The sequence below is a fragment of the Crinia signifera genome, chromosome 6 (genome assembly GCF_055691185.1).
Source record: "Crinia signifera chromosome 6, ASM5569118v1, whole genome shotgun sequence".
In the NCBI taxonomy this organism is placed as follows: Eukaryota; Metazoa; Chordata; class Amphibia; order Anura; family Myobatrachidae; genus Crinia; species Crinia signifera.
The window spans coordinates 65,519,185-65,542,268 of NC_139222.1; the positions used below are offsets into that span (position 1 = coordinate 65,519,185).

At 44.2% G+C, this 23,084-nt stretch overlaps 2 protein-coding genes across 6 annotated transcripts in view; one reads left to right on the plus strand and one right to left on the minus strand.

Moving 5' to 3' along the window:
• Positions 1 to 1,296: 1,296 nt before the first annotated feature.
• Positions 1,297 to 21,214, minus strand: ZNF511 (zinc finger protein 511). Of its 3 annotated transcripts, none has more exons than XM_083146177.1 (6): positions 20,737 to 21,214; positions 17,983 to 18,056; positions 16,691 to 16,892; positions 5,098 to 5,222; positions 4,394 to 4,543; positions 1,297 to 1,567 (listed from the first exon to the last, which is right to left on the minus strand). In XM_083146177.1, the coding sequence occupies exons 1-6, from the start codon at positions 20,893 to 20,895 to the stop codon at positions 1,453 to 1,455; spliced, it is 825 nt and encodes a 274-aa protein (XP_083002303.1). In that variant the 5' UTR covers positions 20,896 to 21,214; the 3' UTR covers positions 1,297 to 1,452. The 3 variants fall into 3 exon arrangements, with proteins under 3 accessions (XP_083002303.1, XP_083002305.1, XP_083002304.1); XM_083146179.1 differs by having other exon boundaries at positions 21,025 to 21,100; XM_083146178.1 differs by lacking the exon at positions 1,297 to 1,567 and adding an exon at positions 1,651 to 1,983 and having other exon boundaries at positions 20,737 to 21,145.
• The window catches only part of TUBGCP2 (tubulin gamma complex component 2), a 63,259-nt gene continuing 60,875 nt past the window's right edge, over positions 20,701 to 23,084 (plus strand). For 2 of the 3 annotated variants that reach the window (XM_083146172.1, XM_083146173.1), the window contains exon 1: positions 21,148 to 21,356. The gene's annotated coding sequence lies outside the window, so the exon portion shown is untranslated. Of the gene's footprint in view, positions 20,720 to 21,147; positions 21,357 to 23,084 lie in introns of those variants that run through there. The other variant, XM_083146175.1, reaches the window with a different exon arrangement.

A 23,084-nucleotide genomic window follows, 5' to 3' on the forward strand; every position in this document is an offset into this window, starting at 1 on the left:
TATTAGGGGAATGGAGAATTTAAGCTACGGGGAGAGATTAAGCAATTTGGGACTATTTACATTAGAAAAGAGACGTTTAAGGGGGGACATGCTCAACATGTACAAGTATATCAAGGGCCAATATAAGGAACTGTCACACACCCTATTTTCTACTAGAAAGGAATCTAGGACGCGAGGGCATGAATATAGATTAGAAGAAAAAAGATTTCATTCAGCTAGTAGAAAGAATTTCTTTACGGTCAGAACAGTCAAACTCTGGAACTCTCTTCCCAGAGAGGTGGTAACGGCTGGCTCATTAAATGCGTTCAAGGCAAAGTTGGACAAACATTTACTGGAGAAAAACATCCATGGGTACAAATAAGAAATATAATTTGTCTGTAAAATACCAGAACCAACCAAATCAGCAATGGATATCTATACCAGGTTGAACTAGATGGACGCAAGTCTTTTTTCAGCCTTACCTACTATGTAACTATGTAACATACAAGGCCCCTTTAAAAACTGGAGTAATTGTTTAAATTTCACAGCCTACCTAGGTACTCCAGCAGAAACATCTGCCATCTCACTAAGCCCATGTCCTCTTAAATTGTAGTATTCACTCTAGGCTGTTTCAGCAGGGTGCCACACCCTGTCCGATCTTAAAGAGCAAAACGTGCCCTGCCCATCCCTCACAACCACATGGAGCACTCGGGGAAGCCCAGCACCCAAGTATGTGTTAGGAATGCCCCCAACAGAGACGTCTGTGGACACACCCACTTTAGTGATGCCAGCGGTACCCTGCACACATTTGTGACATCAGCAGGGCCGGACCGCCGTATTTAATGAGTATTCAATCCCCCCCCCACACACACAACTTTAAAAGCAGTCGGGCTCGTTTTGCTGAGATCGGCTGTGGATTGTCGAGCTCACGGCTGGGTCTCAATCGTCCACGGCCATGTCTATCGGCCACACCCCTTTTCATGGATTTCAAATAGATGAAAAATAGATCTTAAGTTAGTAACCCATTTACTAACAAGAGTTTTGGCCCTGGAAGTACAATCAATTCAGATCAGTGTGAAATTAATCTAAAATTGATAAAAAAAAAATAGACTACAGTAAATATTCTCCATGTCTGTAATAAGGTCAATTTAAATATCGATTACAGGAGTTTTCCTAGCGCGCGCACACACACACACACACACACACACACACACACACACACACACACACATGTGCATACACTCATCTACATATACTCGGTATATAAAATACATTGAGAAATGTTGCATATTTTATATCTTTAAAAGCAGTCAGGTCTTCAATTTAATAAATAACATTTTATTTTACACAGATTTAAATGAGTAAGAAAACCATAAGACATCCAGGACTAAGTTTGTGTACTCTATTGTTACACATCCACCGACCAAGCTTTCTGTCATCAGGACATGACCGAACTGGATGATCTTCCAGTTCTTACATTAGATAGCTCCTTTTTTTGTTTAGACCATCCACTTGTATGTGTTCCACTGTGAAAAGGTCAGCCACCGACACCATAGTTATTTCAGTCCTTTTTCTGTTGTTGCAAATCCTATTAAGGTTTAGAAAAGATGCTACAAATCTCATTACATAAAACTTTGTTGATAGAACTTGTCACCCCCCCCCCCCCCCCCCCCCCCAAAGACACATTAAACCCCCTCCACTGACTGTTTTACAGGAGACTGCTACATATAGCCATATTGCAAGTCTTCCCTGGACAGAAATTTTCGCTTCACATACATAGTAGAGCTTCATGCCCATGTCGGTATTACAAGAGCACCATCTACTGGTGACTTATCTGTTGAACATTTTTTCCTATGTTGCAATTACAATACTGGAGACAATGCACTGGAAATGGATCGACAGATTTCCAAAGTGTCCATTTAGCATATTAATGATCACTTCTTTTTCTTTGTATGTCTAAATCCTCTCACAGATCCATGTCCAAAGCAGATTGTAGAAGGAACCCTTCAAAAATATAAATACATGATATATCAGAATCCGCTTTATTGGCCAGGTATACTTGCGTATACTAGGAATTTGATTTGGATTGCTGTGCTACAGCCATTTATGTAACAGTAAAACAGTGACAGTACATATATACATAACACATACAGGTATACACTCGATGTGCCCTGGGGATTGTAGACACAGGGAACACCTACCCACCGAGCTGCACAGTGCCTAGGCAGCCAACAGTGGCGCCACTGGTCATTGCACAAAGATCCCTGCCGCAGAACTTCACAAAGTAAAATGATCAATATAAATGATTACTACAATACTTAAAACACAGTTTTCATATGGGTGAGCTATGAAGTCATTTAGAGCAACGTTAAGCAAAAATAAAGTGTTTTTTTTATTTTGTTTGCTTTTTTAGCTGAAAATCAGAAAAGGAATGGATATGTTCTTTATGCCATCCTAACATGACCTCATTGTACATCAACACAACAAGAAAGAAATGAAAGCGATGATGTATGAGGTATGGTAACTGTAAAAATTGTTGGTATAATATTATAAAATGATATAGACTAAATAGCTGTTATAACCATCTACAATATATTTGCAGCTGGCACCAAAGTGCTTTCGAGACCAATATTAAAATGTAATTTACAATAAGTACTTGAACCTAGTAACAATCCCATCCTCTGAAAGAATATAGCACATGTGTGTAGCTGGAATTCTACCAAGAAGTAACAGAATACAAAGCCATACTGCCACATAGAATGGGGGCCTTGTCAAACGACATCTTGGACAAAATTCCTGTATCTCCAGGACATTGGTCTCGCCAGTTTTACAGGATCCAAATGACATTGGATGCAGCTACATAGTTTTACAAAAAAAAACCCCTTCTAGATCCATTTGTAAATGTATCCAGTGCCTGTTGACAGCATAGTTATATTACAGCTACCTTTCCTCCCCAAGCCAGCTCCATTTCTGAAATATAGAACTAGATAGCTATGAAGATTTAAGATCAGAACATGTAAAATTAAAACAATGGGAATTGCAAAGTGATAAAGTGGGAAGTGGGTAAGCTTCTACTGTCTGGTGTTCATGTCTGCCCTTACCTAACGCAGTGTCAGTTCTTAGCTTTGACTAGGAGACAAAGTACAGGGACCCCAATGAAAATATCCACATTAAGAAATCTTGGCCTCTGGTGTGTAAAATGTAGCTGCTAGGTGGTGATGCAGCATTAAATATTTGTCAGTACAATCTGTTAAGATCAGCAATGCATTATGCTTTGGAATGTGATCCATGGTACGATTTTCATACGCAAAGGTGTTAAAAGGATTTCTAAACTAGGTATTATGTCTCTCTATAGCATCGGTTCTCAAACTGTGGGTCCTGACCCCAAAATGGGTCCCAACCTTCTCAGCATAGGGGCGCGACTCCATACTTTTGGCTGACTTTTCTGATCTCAGTCAGCGATTCAAGGAGTCAGAAAAATCTGTTGAATTGTCTGTTATTTTAGACTCCTCCCATCATTTTGTGCCTCCACAATGCTGCCATGTATGTGCTGTCTGCTGCCTACACATGTTATGTGATGACCTTCTGCAGTAACTTGCTGGGGTCCTGTAATTATTGTTATTGTCTGATGGGATCCCAGAGCAAAATAGTTTGAGGACCCCTGCCTGTTAGTATACAGATGTAACGGGTCTCATCTTTGCAGGGGATGGCGTCGCCATCGCCATCCCCTGCCCCGTCGCCTTCCGACGGTGCTGCCCTCGGTCGCCCGGTGTCCGCACCCCCCCCGTAGCCTCCTCGGGTCCCCCCCCTACCCCTCGAGCGGGAGGCGGACAGTAATGCGTCCGCCTCGCCGCCCGGATACCGTGACGCGTGTGCGTGGGGGACGCACGCGCGTCACAGTCAGATAGCGGCGCCGTGCTGCTGGCGGATCGCCAGCAAAGATGAGACAAGATTCATCTGTAGTTTACTTTTATGCTGGATTTTACCAAACCAATGAGACACAATTGGTGAAATGTAAAAGGGTGAGAGAATCAGAAAGTGAGAGATTTGGTAAGAAATCTCAAAAAAAAATCAAATCAAACTGGTTGCATTTCACCCTAAGGCCTTTATTCTGGTTCACTTGCAAAAGCAAATTCTTTCTCAAATCAACAAAACCATGTGCACTGCAGAGGGGGCAGATGTAACATGTGCAGAGAGAGTTAGATTTGGGTGAGTTATTTTGTTTCTGTGCAGGGACAATTGACTGCCGTATTTTTACACTGCAATATAGATCTCAATTTGAAATAAAACCCCACCCAAATCTAATTCTCTCTGCACAAGTAACATCTTCCCCACCTGCAGTGCACATGGTTTTGTCCATTTGAGAATGAATTTGCCTTTGCGAGTGAACCAGAAAAAAGGGCCAAAGTCTTACCTGTACTTGTTAGGGGTGTTTGATGAATTGGCAGTAGATGAAGCACTGAGGTTGTAAGCAGGTGACTGACTGACCTCCATAGATTCCTCCTCTGCTGGTGTTATGTCCATGGACAACTCTTGGCCTTGGTTACACTCCTGCTTGATTTTGCTGCAGGGGTATAATAAAAAACACCACACAATTGGTGACATTACAAATGGATAATATTCTCTGTTATCTTTGCAACCTAAGGAAAACATGTTGGAGGTGCAGAATGGAAGAGGGGGGGTTGGAGGATATACATTGTGCAGACAGCCAGTTGGTAGTGTTGCAGTTCAACTCTATATTGCAATGTTAAAATAAACATTTTCAAGTGTGTTTTACATGTTCCACAGAAACAAATAAATAAATTGTATTAAGGCCCCCTTACACTTGTCAAACAAGTTGGACCTGATTGACTCGAGATGTATCCTTTGTGCAGGAGGATTAATCTCTTACAATCTCTTGGTTATACCCAATGGCACGGGATTGTGCATTGTGACATCAGGCACATCAGATTTTGTCAGATAAATTGATCCAGTGCACCTGAATTGGGTCAAATCTGACAAAATCTCACAAGTGTATACACTCTTTGTAAAACAACATGCATTGTTCAGGTACAACATTTAGCTGGATTTCCTCCTAAATGGTGGTTCCTAGCTAGAAGATGAGCAGTTCACACTAACCTTTTGTTTTTCTTGGGCTTGTCAAAGCGGAAGTCGGGAGGATAGAGATGAGCCTTGATTAAATGCTGCTTCCTTTCACCACTTGTTTTGAATTTCTCTGTACACCCTTCCACCAAACACTGGAACTAAATTAAACCATAAAATACAAACATTTTTCTTGCCCGTGGTGCATTTCATAATCCGCATTTACAAAACACCCGGTGGACTTCTGTGTCAAGATGCCCATATGTATACTTTGTACCAGAGCAATCAGGTGTTTTAGACATCTCGATAAAAATGGTAAGATAGATATCAACCAATGACCACTTCGTAACAAATTACATTCCGCAATTTAGGCAGAGGATTGAGCGATTTGTAAAGCCCCCAGGGGGACAATTAGGTTCCAGTTGAGGCTCCTGTGTGAGATAAAGCTTCTGTTTTAAAATTACACCTGCTGTAAAGTTCAAATGGTCTTCTACAAATGCCTCAATCATAAAGGAAACTGTAATAAGATGTGTCCAGAAGGTAATTAATGATTCTATAGAGGTGTTCCTAAGACTAATGGGGCAGATGTATTTGGGATTAAAAAGGAAACTGCAGACAGGAACGTAGCAGCAAAGTAATTAAAGCTAGGGGAGCTTGGGCACGGAGGAATTTGGCATAGGATGGCATCAAAGATGTCCTTGTAAAATCTCTGGCAGCTTGGTAGGGATAGTAGAAGCTCACCAATGCTGCGCCAAGTAAGGACAAGAAAGTTCTAACAATAATTGGAAAGACTACCATGAGAGGATGAGGGAACACTTCGGTGACCTCTATAGTACTAAGGCTGCAGGGGGAATGACACCCAGGCCCTTATTCTGATCGGTGCGGTAATATCCGCGTGCGTTCGTGCCGCCGATGTTTTGTGTCTGCGCATGTGCAGAGGCGTCTCTGCGCATGTGCGAGCGGGGCGTACGGCCAAATCCCGCATGAAATGTGAACACTCAGAACAGGGGGTGGAGAGAGGCGTGAAGGGCTATTTGGGCTCATTACCATATGCATACGCCCCGCGTTTCATGGGCGTTCCCATGCAAACGCTGGGCGTAAATATGGTAATGCGGCCGTGACGCACGTGTAGGGGGCGGACATATGACATCACCGGATGTCAGCTGCCCGCCCAGATCCCTGCTTTTGCATGGAAAAATGTCCGTGTGGTCTGAGGTTGCGGGAGCTGGTGGACCATTCCTGCGACCATCGAATGATGGGGGAGGTTCCCTGAGATGGAGGAGGCGTATTCCGTGAAAAAAACACGTGCGGTCCGTTCGGCCAGCTTCTTACCGCGTACGGACGGAGTTGGCGATCCGTATGGAAGGTGGGGTTTCGCACGCACGGTCCTGGCCGCATATTCGGATCTGGCCGCACCGATCAGAATAAGGGCCCCAGTTACACATGCTAAAAGCACTAGATGTTATTAGGATGGCTTTTCTAGCATGGCTTTCTAGTATTGCACATAAGGTGGGTACAGCGTCTCTGAAATAGCAAATGTGGGGCATTAAGTGTGTTTCCACGATAACAAGGGGATGTGCCAATCTCTCAAGAGCCCCGGCGCTAGTGGGTGCAAATAAAGAAGGTTCTTGTATATATTGAAAACCTTATATGGCTGCTGCAGGTGTAAGGAGTCTGCATGACTCCAAAAAGAAAAAAAAGGGTTTTCTTCTGACAAATATTCGATTTGGGGAATACACACTGCGCTACCCACCTTTACCTTTATTATATTATTTGTGTCTATATAAAACTTTTTAACCTCAATACAGCGTGTCCTCCATCATTGTGCATAGCGGGATTTAACCCCTTCCCGACATTTGACGTACATTTACGTCATGGCCGGGAGGTACTTCCCGACACATGGCATAAATGTACGTCATGAGTTTAAACTGTCACTGCGTCTCGAGACGCAGTGACAGAGGGACGATGTCTGCTGTCCCTGACAGCAGACATGTCCCTGCATGCCCAGGGGGGGCTGCGATGTCGCCCCCCCGTCGGCGATCGCTGTGATTGGCTGTTCAGTGTGAACAGCCATTCACAGCGTTTTCCTGTGTTACCAGCGAATCGGACGCTCGGTAACACAGGTGTCAATCACCGCCGGGCGTCAGGGGGCATGAGGGGGTCATCGGTGACGATGACACCTCACCCCACCCTCACCCCACCTGCCCCCAAGGCTGTGATTGGTCCGTGGGACCCACGGACCAATCACAGCCAAGGCGCGACATTTAAACTGACGGTGACTGCGCTGCAGACGCCATTCCGGTCTGGAATAGCGTGCAGAACGGTCACCGTGCCTGCCTGCCGTGAATACCGACCTGATCCTTGCTAATACTTACCTGATCCTTGCAAATACCTTACCTGATCACCTTATCACTGCTTGTAGCGTGCTGGACGCTTCCTGGATCTGACTTCCTGAGACTTCCTGCTGCTGCTGCAGTGTGATAGAGAGATAGAGAGAGAGATAGAGAGAGATAGAGAGAGATAGAGAGATAGTGACAGAGAGAGCTATATTTTGTGTCTGCTACCCCCCCTTTTTGGGGGTGCAGGGGTTTTCTATATATATATAACTGTCAGTGCTGCTGCTGCAGTGTCATACAGTGATAGATAGTGATAGATAGTGATAGATAGTGAGAGGTAGAGAGATAGAGAGATTTGTGTCTGCTACCCCCCCTTTTTGGGGGTGCAGGGGTTTTATTTTATATATATAACTGTCAGTGCTGCTGCTGCAGTGTCATAGAGTGATAGATAGTGATAGATAGTGAGAGATAGAGAGATAGAGAGAGATAGTGACAGAGAGTGATAGAGAGTGTATATTTTGTGTCTGCTACCCCCCCTTTTTGGGGGTGCAGTTTTTTTTTATACATATAACTGTCAGTGCTGCTGCTGCAGTGTCCTAGAGTGATAGATAGTGAGAGATAGTGAGAGATAGAGAGATAGAGATAGTGACAGAGAGTGATAGAGAGTGTATATTTTGTGTCTGCTACCCCCCCTTTTGTGCTGATCAGTATATCTGTGCTGATCAGCAACTTTGGGGGCGCAGAGGTTTTTTTTTTATATATATACCTGTCAGTTGCTGCCAGTTGCACTGTCAGTTGCACCAAAGGTTGTGCACCTGCTGTCCCTCACTGGTAATCAGTGTCGCATCACTGATCACCTTTTTTTTTTTTTGTGAGTGCTGTGGGGTCTTTTTTTAATTTTTTTTTTACACACACTGATTTTGTGGGTGTCCTGTGGCCACTGTGCGCCGATCAGTGACGTACATCACTGATCAGCTTTTTCGGCACAGGGTTGATCAATTTTTTTTTTTTTTTGATCAGATTCCTGTTGCCTTTGAGCGCTGTTCAGTGACAGACGTTACTGACCAACATCTGTGCTCAATTTTTGGCGCAGGACCTTTTTTTTTTTTTTTTAACCCCTTCAATTTTTTATTTTTAACCCCTTCATTTTTTTTTTTTTTATTGGTATAAAGTATTTTTTTTTTTCTGCACCACATACACACTACATACCCCCCGGATTGAAATAAAGTTTGTACCCCCCCCTACACTATACACGTGTTGAAACATTTCACTACCAGTAACACAAAAATAAAAATGGCATCCCAAATGTCCTCCCAAATGTCCTCCCAAATGTCCTCCCAGTCATCCAGGAGAATGTATTCAGTGGAGGAGGCATATGCCATGCTTGCCTCTGACTCTGACACAGGCAGTGATGCAAGCGGGGAATTTGAAGGATTCGTCTTAAGCTCCTCTTCCTCCTCTGGTGATGAGGGACCCCCTCAAAGACGCCCCCGTAGATCAGCTGAGATTCCCCCCCCAATAATTGATCTAGTATGGACCCCACCACCAGACAATTTTGAGCCCCAGGTTCCTGAGTTTTTGGCCATGCCTGGAATCCAATTTGATTCCACAGGTCTCAGAGAAATTGACTTTTTCAAATTATTTTTCTCTGATGATTTTATAAATTTAATGGTGGACCAAACTAATTTATATGCCCAGCAGTTTATTGCTCAAAACCCCACGTCATCATTTGCTAGGTGGACCCCTGTAGATGCAGTAGAGATGATGACGTTTTGGGGTCTGGTGTTTCATATGGGCATAGTAAAAAAGCCAGAAATTAGGCAATATTGGAGTACAGATGTTCTGTACAGTACTCCATTTTACCGTATGGCCATGCCCCGGACTCGATTTGAGACAATTCTTAAATTTATACATTACACCGATAATGCACAGTGCCCACCCAGAGATGATCCCACCTTTGACCGGCTATTCAAAGTCAGGCCGGTCATTGATCATTTCAGTGCCAAATTTGAAGAGGTGTACATCCCTGAAAAATTTATTTGTATCGACGAGTCCCTTATACATTTTAAAGGAAGGGTTAAATTCCGCCAGTACCTTCCCAGTAAGAGGGCAAGGTATGGCATAAAAATGTATAAACTGTGTGAAAGCACCTCAGGGTACACCCACAGGTTTAGGGTTTATGAAGGGAAGGATTCAAGAATTCAACCGCCAGAATGCCCCCCCTCCCTCGTAGGTGTTAGTGGGAAAATTGTCTGGGATTTAGTGCACCCCTTCCTGGATAAAGGTTATCACCTCTATGTGGATAACTTTTACACTAGCATCCCCCTGTTTAAGGCCCTTGGTTCAAGAGGTACAGCAGCTTGCGGTACTGTGCGCAAGAACCAAAGAGGCCTCCCAAAAACGCACATTGCCCAAGTAATGAGAAGGGGTGAAAGCAGGGGAATATGCAACGAAAATATGTTGTTGGTCAAATATAAGGACAAGAGGGATGTCCTTATACTGACAACAATTCACGGAGACAGTACCACCTCCGTCCCTGTACGAGGTACCAGTACCCACACCTCCAAACCTAATTGTATCCTGGATTACAATAGGTACATGGGCGGAGTGGATCTTTCAGATCAGGTACTGAAGCCGTACAGTGCCCTGCGGAAAACAAAAATCTGGTACAAGAAGGTGGCCGTGTATATCATCCAGATGGCACTGTATAACGCTTACGTGCTATTCCGTTCTACCGGCCAGAGGGGGACATTTATGCACTTTCAAGAGGAAGTCATAAAGGGCCTAATATTTGGGAACCAGCAGGCAGAGGGCCCCAGTACTTCTAGTACTGGCCCCCGTATTGTACCAGGGCAGCATTTTCCTGATGAAATCCCCTCCACTGGAAAAAAGGGCAGGACACAAAAAAGGTGCAAAGTTTGCTATAAAAAGGGAATAAGAAAGCAAACTATTTTCCAGTGTGACACTTGCCCCGACAAACCCGGCCTATGTATAAAGGAGTGTTTTAAAATATACCACACATCTATGGAATATTAGGTTCATAATTTCACCGTGCTTCGGGGGTCTTGCTAATGCCACATAGCACCCACCATTCATTCCACCAGAATCTGAGCCGCAAAATCCAAAAATCACTCCTTCCCTTCTGAGTCCTGCCATGCACCCAACTGGTATTTTTTGGTCACATGTGAGGCATTGCCGTACTCGGGAGAAATTGGGGCACAGATTTTGGGGTGCTTTGTCTCCTTCATTCCTTGTGAAAATGAAAAATTTTGAGCCAGAACTGCATTTTTGTGTAAAAAAATGTAATTTTTCATGTTCACTGCCCAGTTTTATCACAATTGGTGAAACCCCTGGGGGTTTGAAATGTACACTATACCCCTAGATGAATTCCCTGAGGGGTGTAGTTTGCAAAATGGGGTCACTTGTGGGGGGGTTCCACTGTATTGGTGCTTTGGGGGTCTTGCTAATGCGACATAGCACCCACCATCATTCCACCAGAATTTGTGCTGCAAAATCCAAATATCACTCCTTCCCTTCTGAGTCCTGCCACTTTTTGGTCACACATGAGGCATTGCCGTACTCGGGAGAAATTGGGGCACAGATTTTGGGGTGCTTTGTCTCCTTCATTCCTTCTGAAAATGAAAAATTTTGAGCCAGAACTGCATTTTTGTGTAAAAAAATGTAATTTTTCATTTTCACTGCCCACTTGTATCAAAATTGGTGAAACCCCTGGGGGTTTGAAATGTACACTATACCCCTAGATGAATTCCCTGAGGGGTGTAGTTTGCAAAATGGGGTGACTTGTGGGGGGGTTCCACTGTATTGGTGCAACATAGCACCCACCATTCATTCCACCAGAATCTGTGCTGCAAAATCCAAAAATCACTCCTTCCCTTCTGAGTCCTGCCATGCACCCAACTGGTATTTTTTGGTCACATGTGAGGCATTGCCGTACTCGGGAGAAATTGGGGCACAGATTTTGGGGTGCTTTTTCTCCTTCATACCTTCTGAAAATGAAAAATTTTGAGCCAGAACTGCATTTTTGTGTAAAAAATGTAATTTTTCATGTTCACTGCCCACTTGTATCAAAATTGGTGAAACCCCTGGGGGTTTGAAATGTACACTATACCCCTAGATGAATTCCCTGAGGGGTGTAGTTTGCAAAATGGGGTCACTTGTGGGGGGGTTCCACTGTATTGGTGCTTGGGGGGTCTTGCTAATGCGACATAGCACCCACCAAAATTCCACCAGAATCTGAGCTGCAAAATCCAAAAATCACTCCTTCCCTTTTGAGTCCTGCCATGCACCCAACTGGTATTTTTTGGTCACATGTGAGGCATTGCCGTACTCGGGAGAAATTGGGGCACAGATTTTGGGGTGCTTTTTCTCCTTCATACCTTCTGAAAATGAAAAATTTTGAGCCAGAACTGCATTTTTGTGTAAAAAATGTAATTTTTCATGTTCACTGCCCACTTGTATCAAAATTGGTGAAACCCCTGGGGGTTTGAAATGTACACTATACCCCTAGATGAATTCCCTGAGGGGTGTAGTTTGCAAAATGGGGTGACTTGTGGGGGGGTTCCACTGTATTGGTGCTTGGGGGGTCTTGCTAATGCGACATAGCACCCACCAAAATTCCACCAGAATCTGAGCTGCAAAATCCAAAAATCACTCCTTCCCTTCTGAGTCCTGCCATGCACCCAAATGGTATTTTTTGGTCACATGTGAGGCATTGCCGTACTCGGGAGAAATTGGGGCACAGATTTTGGGGTGCTTTGTCTCCTTCATACCTTCTGAAAATGAAAAATTTTGAGCCAGAACTGCATTTTTGTGTAAAAAAATGTAATTTTTCATTTTCACTGCCCACTTGTATCAAAATTGGTGAAACCCCTGGGGGTTTGAAATGTACACTATACCCCTAGATGAATTCCCTGAGGGGTGTACTTTGCAAAATGGGGTGACTTGTGGGGGGGTTCCACTGTATTGGTGCAACATAGCACCCACCATTCATTCCACCAATATCTGTGCTGCAAAATCCAAAAATCACTCCTTCCGTTCTGAGTCCTGCCATGCACCCAACTGGTATTTTTTGGTCACATGTGAGGCATTTCCGTACTCGGGAGAAATTGGGGCACAGATTTTGGGGTGCTTTTTCTCCTTCATACCTTCTGAAAATGAAAAATTTTGAGCCAGAACTGCATTTTTGTGTAAAAAAATGTAATTTTTCATTTTCACTGCCCACTTGTATCAAAATTGGTGAAACCCCTGGGGGTTTGAAATGTACACTATACCCCTAGATGAATTCCCTGAGGGGTGTAGTTTTCAAAATGGGGTGACTTGTGGGGGGGTTCCACTGTATTGGTGCTTGGGGGGTCTTGCTAATGCGACATAGCACCCACCAAAATTCCACCAGAATCTGAGCTGCAAAATCCAAAAATCACTCCTTCCGTTCTGAGTCCTGCCATGCACCCAACTGGTATTTTTTGGTCACATGTGAGGCATTGCCGTACTCGGGAGAAATTGGGGCACAGATTTTGGGGTGCTTTTTCTCCTTCATACCTTCTGAAAATGAAAAATTTCGAGCCAGAACTGCATTTTTGTGTAAAAAATGTAATTTTTCATTTTCACTGCCCACTTGTATCAAAATTGGTGAAACCCCTGGGGGTTTGAAATGTACACTATACCCCTAGATGAATTCCCTGAGGGGTGTAGTTTTCAAAATGGGGTGACTTGTGGGGGGGTTCCACTGTATTGGTGCTTGGGGGGTCTTGCTAATGCGACATAGCACCCACCAAAATTCCACCAGAATCTGAGCCGCAAAATCCAAAAATCACTCCTTCCGTTCTGAGTCCTGCCATGCACCCAAATGGTATTTTTTGGTCACATGTGAGGCATTTCCGTACTCGGGAGAAATTGGGGCACATATTTTGGGGTGCTTTTTCTCCTTCATACCTTCTGAAAATGAAAAATTTTGAGCCAGAACTGCATTTTTGTGTAAAAAAATGTAATTTTTCATTTTCACTGCCCACTTGTATCAAAATTGGTGAAACCCCTGGGGGTTTGAAATGTACACTATACCCCTAGATGAATTCCCTGAGGGGTGTACTTTGCAAAATGGGGTGACTTGTGGGGGGGTTCCACTGTATTGGTGCAACATAGCACCCACCATTCATTCCACCAATATCTGTGCTGCAAAATCCAAAAATCACTCCTTCCGTTCTGAGTCCTGCCATGCACCCAACTGGTATTTTTTGGTCACATGTGAGGCATTTCCGTACTCGGGAGAAATTGGGGCACAGATTTTGGGGTGCTTTTTCTCCTTCATACCTTCTGAAAATGAAAAATTTTGAGCCAGAACTGCATTTTTGTGTAAAAAAATGTAATTTTTCATTTTCACTGCCCACTTGTATCAAAATTGGTGAAACCCCTGGGGGTTTGAAATGTACACTATACCCCTAGATGAATTCCCTGAGGGGTGTAGTTTTCAAAATGGGGTGACTTGTGGGGGGGTTCCACTGTATTGGTGCTTGGGGGGTCTTGCTAATGCGACATAGCACCCACCAAAATTCCACCAGAATCTGAGCTGCAAAATCCAAAAATCACTCCTTCCGTTCTGAGTCCTGCCATGCACCCAACTGGTATTTTTTGGTCACATGTGAGGCATTGCCGTACTCGGGAGAAATTGGGGCACAGATTTTGGGGTGCTTTTTCTCCTTCATACCTTCTGAAAATGAAAAATTTCGAGCCAGAACTGCATTTTTGTGTAAAAAATGTAATTTTTCATTTTCACTGCCCACTTGTATCAAAATTGGTGAAACCCCTGGGGGTTTGAAATGTACACTATACCCCTAGATGAATTCCCTGAGGGGTGTAGTTTTCAAAATGGGGTGACTTGTGGGGGGGTTCCACTGTATTGGTGCTTGGGGGGTCTTGCTAATGCGACATAGCACCCACCAAAATTCCACCAGAATCTGAGCCGCAAAATCCAAAAATCACTCCTTCCGTTCTGAGTCCTGCCATGCACCCAAATGGTATTTTTTGGTCACATGTGAGGCATTTCCGTACTCGGGAGAAATTGGGGCACATATTTTGGGGTGCTTTTTCTCCTTCATACCTTCTGAAAATGAAAAATTTTGAGCCAGAACTGCATTTTTGTGTAAAAAAATGTAATTTTTCATTTTCACTGCCCACTTGTATCAAAATTGGTGAAACCCCTGGGGGTTTGAAATGTACACTATACCCCTAGATGAATTCCCTGAGGGGTGTACTTTGCAAAATGGGGTGACTTGTGGGGGGGTTCCACTGTATTGGTGCAACATAGCACCCACCATTCATTCCACCAGAATCTGTGCTGCAAAATCCAAAAATCACTCCTTCCCTTCTGAGTCCTGCCATGCACCCAACTGGTATTTTTTGGTCACATGTGAGGCATTGCCGTACTCGGGAGAAATTGGGGCACAGATTTTGGGGTGCTTTTTCTCCTTCATACCTTCTGAAAATGAAAAATTTTGAGCCAGAACTGCATTTTTGTGTAAAAAAATGTAATTTTTCATTTTCACTGCCCACTTGTATCAAAATTGGTGAAACCCCTGGGGGTTTGAAATGTACACTATACCCCTAGATGAATTCCCTGAGGGGTGTAGTTTTCAAAATGGGGTGACTTGTGGGGGGGTTCCACTGTATTGGTGCTTTGGGGGTCTTGCTAATGCGACATAGCACCCACCAAAATTCCACCAGAATCTGAGCTGCAAAATCCAAAAATCACTCCTTCCGTTCTGAGTCCTGCCATGCACCCAACTGGTATTTTTTGGTCACATGTGAGGCATTGCCGTACTCGGGAGAAATTGGGGCACAGATTTTGGGGTGCTTTGTCTCCTTCATACCTTCTGAAAATGACAAATTTGGAGCCAGAACTGTATTTTTGTGTAAAAAAAATAATTTTTCATTTTCACTGCCCAGTTGTACCACAATTGGTGAAACCCCTGGGGGTTTGAAATGTACACTATACCCCTAGATGAATTCCCTGAGGGGTGTAGTTTGCAAAATGGGGTCACTTGTGGGGGGGTTCCTAACTTTTAGCATCTTATGGTGCCTAGAAACCTACATGGTGCCTAAAAAATAATCTCATAAAAAGGAGGCTCCAAAATCAAGTAGGTGCTCCTTCTATTATGAAGCCTGTGGTTTGGTCACCGTGCACACTAGGGCCACATATAGGATATTTATGAAAACAAAAGAATTGGGGGAATCAATTTTCAGTCACATTTCTCTAGTAAAATGTACTGTGTTCCTTAGAAAAATGTATTAAAATTGCAAATCTGCAAAAAAAAAGAAATTTTGAAATTTCACCTACACTTTGTTTTAATTCCTGTGAAACACCTAAAGGGTTAACAAACTTCCAAAATGCTGTTTTGAATACTGTGAGGGGTGCAGTTTTTGAAATGGCATCATTTATGGGGGTGTCTCACATACAAGTCCCTCAAAGTCACATCAGAACTGAACTGGTCCCTAAAAAAATCAGTGTTTGAAATTTTCTTGAAAATTTGAGAATTTGCTATTCATATTGTAAGCCTCCTAGTGTCCCAAAAAATTAAAAGGAAGTTGAAATAATGATGTCAACATAAAGTAGACATATGGTCTATGTTAGTTATTCACTATTTTGAGTGGTAAGATTATTTGTCTCACAAGCAGAAAATTTAACATTTTGCAAATCGCTAAATTTTCCATTTTTTCACGATATTTTGGTATTTTTCACAAAAAAACACAGACTGTATCGACCCAAATTTACCACTAATTTGAAGTACAATGTGTCACGAAAAAACAATCTCAAAATCACTGGGATAAGTAAAAGCAAAAAAAAGTTATCCCCACTTAAGTGAGACATGTCAGATTTGAAAAAAATGGCTCTGTCAGGAACGCAAAAACTAGCTCTGTCAGGAAGGGGTTAACCACTTCCTATACATTCATTTACTCTCCTTATTGACAATGCAGTGTGTATTCCACGATAACATGCCACAGAAAAAAATGGGATTTTGTTTATTGGTGGAAGCCTTTGTAGACCTTTTCCCCTTTTCTAGTTACCAGCTCATGAAATTGACTAAACATATCAATAATATCAGCACCGGCGCAACACACAAATTGCTCTGTCAGCCACCACTAGTGGCCGCTGTTGCACACATAAGGCGTTTATCATATATGTGAATTTAAACTGCAGGAGTATGAAAACGACCAAGATAGCCATAAAATACTGACCAATTTTGTAAGCAGATTTGTAATCAATCTATGAGATCACTTACCATATTGCTTTTCTCTGCCATTATCTGGAAGAGGGAGTCATGCCACTCCAGAATGTGAATGTCCAAAAGCCGCACAGATGGAAAGGAGCGTTTACAGATGGAGCAGACATTTCTATGCAACGTGTTGTAATGATGCTCATAACATTCTAGAGTGTCGAAGAGCTGAGCACAGCCGGCCATTTGGCATGGAAACTCTGACAATCTAGTAAAAAAAAAAAAAAAAGCAATATATTATGTATATGTCATCATGAACAGTTTACTTCTAAAAAAAAAAAAAAAAATCCAGGAAACAATTTGTTTTATTCAATAGTGCCAATATGGTCTAATGAGCATTTTACATACAGCCATACCTTTATAGCCCTTTACTTTACAACCCATCTACATTTGCCTGCTTTGCAAGAGGAAGGGGGTATTACATCAACCCCAATCATCTCCAGAAAAAGAACTGGCTGATAGTCTGTTATGACATTTGTCAAATAACACGCTATCCAATTATAGAGATGTTCAGGACACAACGTATGGGATCCCACGTGTTATTGCAACTCTAAGGGCATCAATTAGCTGTGGTATGTTACCACAGCTAAATGAATACCTCTCTATGGGGTATATTCAATGCTGTTTGGCGAGCTGTGACTGAGCGGTGATGGCGAGCAGGGCTGATAGCTCACTGTCACAGCTCACAGTCAGTATGCAACGGACCTCCCTGCACTCGCCGATTCTGCCTCACTGGATTTTCCCAGCAAGGTGGAAACGGCTATGGCGGATGTCAAAACGGCGAGGCTTGCAGCTAAATGCAGCGGCCTCGCCATTCAGGGAAATCCTCGCCGAGTCTCCCGAAACAGTGAATAGGGCAAGCGGCCAGCGCGGGGGTTTAACGGCGAGGATGGCTTGTTTTCAGCAATCCTCACCAAAAACAAGCCACTCTCACTAGCGGCATTGAATACCACCCTATGAGTGAGACTACAAAGAGAAACACTGACAATTGTAAAAAATGTTGCATTTAACCTAATTGCAAATGGCTTTCTATGAAACAGTTTTGTATTCAGGGGGGCAAAAACATATAAAAAAAACCTTAAGTGCATACTTAGGAAAGGACCTTGGTAGGTCAATTGGCTTCAAACAAAAATTAACCCTAGAATGTCTGTGTGCGCATGTACATGTGGTAGGGAATATAGATTGTAAGCTCCACTGGGGCAGGGACTGATGTGAATTTTCAACTATACTCTGTAAAGCGCTGCGTAATATGTATGCGCTATATAAGAAACTGTTAATAAATAAATAATAAATAATACTTGGGTTTTTCTTCAACTTTTCCAATGTTTGTCAATACGTCTTGCAAATACATATGACGATGCACATCCCCATCCTGAGTAAATGAGAAACAGGTTACAGACAGACATACACCAAATACACACTAGGACCACTTCAAAGTTGCTCACTTTCCAATCAGTGCATAAAGGTATCTGCTTGGCTCCTAAACTTATAATCGGGTATAGGTCAATGCAATTAACTAAGGACAAGTCAGCCCCGATTTACCCTGAGCTTCCCCGGCAGGGTAAATTGGTTGCGATTTATCACATGAAAAATCCGGGGAGCTGCAGGCAGGGGGGGGGGATGCAGCAGGATGAGAGTGGGGACCGGCCGGGGGAGTGACAGGAGCAGGCTGGGGGCGGGGTCCGGTCCTGGGTACCTGTAGGTGCAGGCTGTAATCTGTATTGTGCACTGGGAGAGCCTCAGCCTCTTCAGATGTAGCGGCGCTGCGGCAGGCAGGGTCAGGAGCGGGGACCGCAGATGCAGAGAGACCGGGTGCGCGGCGCGAGAATAGAAAGAAATCCCATTCAAAGGACTGGGCGGCCGCTGATTGGCTGAGAACTCGTTAATTGCATTGACCTATACATCTGAAGAGGCTGAGGCTCTCACAGTGCACAATACAGATTACAGCCTGCACCTACAGGTACCCAGGACCGGACCCCGCCCCCAGCCTGCTCCTGTCACTCCCTCGGACGGCTGCACATGATTAATCTTATGTGCAGACCGTCCGACATCCGGATCTGATCCGATGTACACGGGACCGCGCATCGGATCAGATCGGATGTCATACACTACACAATTTGCCCAGTTTCACCCGATTTCTCTGCCCAATCCTCCAGAATCGGGTGAAATCGGGGCCAAATCGCGTAGTGTATGGGGGCCTTTAGAGTTGTTGCTGCCACAGTATGCAAATGCCAGAAATGACATTGTAATTCCCCATCACGGCTCTCTCTCGCCCTAGACTCCTGGATTATTGCCATATGGAGCTTCAAACAAAAATATTCTTGTCCAGCATTGCCGCAAGTGCAGCATGTAGCGGGTAATTGGAACGATCATATCATGTTGTATTTATATCAAAATAAATATCACTATCTACTCTCTTAATATTAACTTTAGAAATATGCCTTTAAGACCTTGTTCTCATACAAACAAAAAAAAATCTAATAAAACTTAACATTTACAGTTAGTGCCATTACTCACTGGCATCTAAACACTGTGTGTACGTACATTTTTTGCAAGTGTAAATCAATTAAATACATGTAAATCACATTGAAGTGTAGATACCAAGGTGCAGAAATATTTGCATATGGATGCGATTGAGTCCCAGTGATATGGTTTAAACCAAACTCATCAGTCCTCAAGGAGCCCCAGAGTTTACATGTGTATTCATTACTATAGATTGTAAGCTTGCGAGCAGGGCCCTCCTACCTCCATGTCGTTTTGTATCTACCCAGTTTGTTTAATCACTGTTGTTTCCAATTGCAACGGAATAGGCTGCGCTATATAAAAACGGTAAATAAATTAATTACTCAGTGACACTTTTTAAACAGATTCAGAGGTGGCGCTAATTATTTCACTTGTGATTCTGGGTCGGATGTACTAATGGCAAAAAGCTGCATTTCCTTGCATCTGCGCAGATGGAGTCCCAGGTCATAAACATGGATGTCCAGGGACCAGCAGCACTGCAAAAGGGCAGCTCTTATTGGAAGTGCTGCCCTTTGTGATAATAATTGCATATTTTTCTACATGTGATTAGTAACAAAGCAGTAAGTGGTGGGATGTACTACATAAGGTTGGTACATCCTACCCTCTGTGGGGAGCTCTGGAAAATATGCAAAAAATAAATAAAACCATCTTAAGGATGAGGACTGTGCTTGGGAATCACTGTTAAACCATTTTGGTACATACGCGAAATTGACCATTGCACTATTAGAAAACCTTCTAAAAAGAAGACGTGGGTAGGGATGGATATCCACCAGAATTGGTTTCCCAGAATTATTCACTCATGGTTGATGGTTCCCAGTCACCAATCCTTAGTGATGCCATGTTATTTTTCCCCCTTTGCAGAGTGGGCACAGGCTCACTACCCTGGTTGGCCCACCATCTGCCACCAATGTTAAGCATCAATGGTTATCCCACCAATAGTGATCCCTATAGGCGACAGAAAATTGGCCATAGCATCTATCTAGCTTCTAGTGTGTACAAGATTAATGATATCAGGAAAATTAGTTGCTATGGGCAACGCCACAAAAACCTAGCAGGCTGCAGGGTATGGGTGAAAACCGGACCAGGACAGTAGCCTCCGGTCCGGGGGAGGGGTGTCCTGTCCGCCGGGGGGGGGGGGGGGCTGCCTGTCACCAGGTAGAGGAGGAGTGGTAGAATAAAGCCTCCCTGTATGGACCGGGCATGTAGCAAAAACCGGACGGTCCGGACCACACGGGGAGGCTGTAACCTCCCCTCCCCCATGTCCCTGGTGATAGCTATCACAGGGACCCCCGGACAAGACACCCCCCGGACAGAACACCCCCCAGACCGGACCCGACAAGCTCCGGACTGCAGATTTTGATGTCCTGTCCGGCAGTCCGGAGATTAGTCCGGGTCTTACATAGTCCCCAGGCTGCACGCATCTTGGCCGCTCCAGGTAGCAATAGTAGAAGGTGCCAACGCTGGGGAGGCAGTGTGTTTGGGGAATCCCGGCGGCCTCCATGTACCGTACAGGTATCACACATTCTTACCTCGAAAAACTCGTGGTCCCGCGTATGGAAGACCCCCCTGCGCGGTGTAGGGACAGCCCCCGGCGACTCCAGGCTCCTCACTACAGGCAACACGGGCAGATCCCCCACACGCAACATGTCAGGGTGGGATAACGCAGCGACCAGCTCCGAGGGCACCATTTGTCCTGCTGCTGCTTGCAGCTAGTTAAAACTCGGTGCTGCAGAGACCAGTCACCAGGACTATAGACAGTATACTGTGTATTATATATTAAGCTTAGTCGTCTCGCACCCAGGGGTACAACAACCTACACGTATGGCTTGAGGACAAGTAGAAGTGTGTGTATGTCACGCAGCGGAGTAAGATGCGCGCCGCCATGTTTCCAGAGTCCAACAAGCGGACAGGAAGCTTCTCAGAAAATAGCCCTAGCACACTTCCGGCGGCTGCTAATGTGCGTTCCACGTCTCCCTGCAGCACACACAGCCCGCGCTCTCCTCCCGCGGGGCCGTTGTCATGGATACCGCCGCCGCCCGGTAACTCCCGATTCGGTGTCCGGTGATCTGGTTACGTAGTGTGGACACATGAGTCCTATGCAGGGCCTATGACCAAGCGCGGAATCGGATCCTCCGACCTCCAGTGACAGGTATCCATCTTCCTGGCGGTATCATGACTATGTAGATTTCCATTAATTATTCCTCGGTATTTAGAACCCTGCAACACTGCCAGGCTGAGGATAATGGTGGTGCTATGCGATGTACTAGCAGCTATACACAGCTTATCCGGTTCTGTGGCGTTACAACTGGTTGTACTCTATTACAATTAAATAGTAAGGTTTATTTTGCAAATATTGCCAAAGGCCTGTAATCACCAGTAGCACCTATTCACTGCCGAGAGGTGATCTCACGCCTGTAGGCATGCCATCTGGTGACCCCATGCATGCCATCTGGTGACCCCATGCATGCCTGTCCACATGCCAGCCTGTGACTTCCCCATGCATGCCAGCCTGTGACCCCATGTCTGCATTGATATGTGGGTTTTGTTGTGTGTGTGCTGTGTTAGACAGGTTAGAAAGTGTCTATTGTTAATATACTAGGATGTGGGGCCAGAATCCAGACATCAATGGCGATGTCAATGCTGGAATCCAAACTGCCAGCATCTTTATCGTAAGTATTCGGGGTGAGGGGGGATGCAGAGCATTAGGTTTAGGCTGCATGGTAAGAACGTTATGGTTAGGCACTAACTAGGAGGGGTAGGAAGGCAGGGTGAAGGTAAGTATATTTATTGGACCTCTATCTGGGTTCCCTCCATTGGGATACATCTGTGTTCTGACCGCTGGCATCCTGTCCGCTGGTCGTCTATATGTATTCTGATATATCTATGTATTTCCTGTAAAGGGTAAACACTGTACTGTTTTAAGTAGTGCACATCTGCTATGGCAGTGCTATAAATGATTCTTATAAAAGATCATTGCTGTTCATAGCACCTTGGATGTGGATATTTACTGTCAGTGGTTCTGAAGAATGTCATCAGTCGGGGGCAGATGTATTAAGCCTGGTGAAGTGATAAAGTGGAAGGTTATAACACAGCAGCCAATCAGCTCCACACTGTCAAGTTACAGGCTGGGTTTCAGCTGACTGGCTGAACTGCTCTCAGCAAGACCATGGAGTGCACTTTATCCAGCACATGTCAATACTGTGTCATACTCCATCGTCTATTCTCTAGCCAGGGGCGGATTTAGGGATGATGGCGCCCCTAGGCACAACAATAATGCTACCCCCTGTCTAATTATATTATTTTTATTGATTACTTATAAGCCCTCATTTGATAATAGCCAATATAATGGATTTATTAAATACATATTACTAAGTAGGACAGTTTACAGGGGCAGTATCTGCATGTCCTATTATTTACACTCTATTTAAGATGGAATACGGTACAGTACAGTGGATATTTTGCAGTTATTGGTACATTTTGGGCTGACAGTACCATCACAGGCATCCAAGTGCCGCCCCCAAACATGTGCCGCCCCTAGGCACGTGCCTAATGGGAAATTCGGCTCTGCCTCTTGCTGTACACAAGACAGTATTCGTGATCTTGCTCAGTGAAGATTTGTGTTGGTCCCAGTTACTGCTCATTCTATAAAGTTAGGATCCTATTCTGCTGTTTATGGGCCCCATCACATATTATGTTTTAAACTAAACCTTTCCCATCTACTGTCACTACAATGTCTCTTAGGGTGGGTGATAGAGAAAGGTTGTCAAGGAAAGGGAGCTAATAAGAAAGGGTTGGTCAGGGAGAGAGAGAGGGGGCTTCATGGAAAAAGAGAATGAGAGAGGGTGTCAAGATAGGGAGGAGAGGGAGAGGTGCCAGC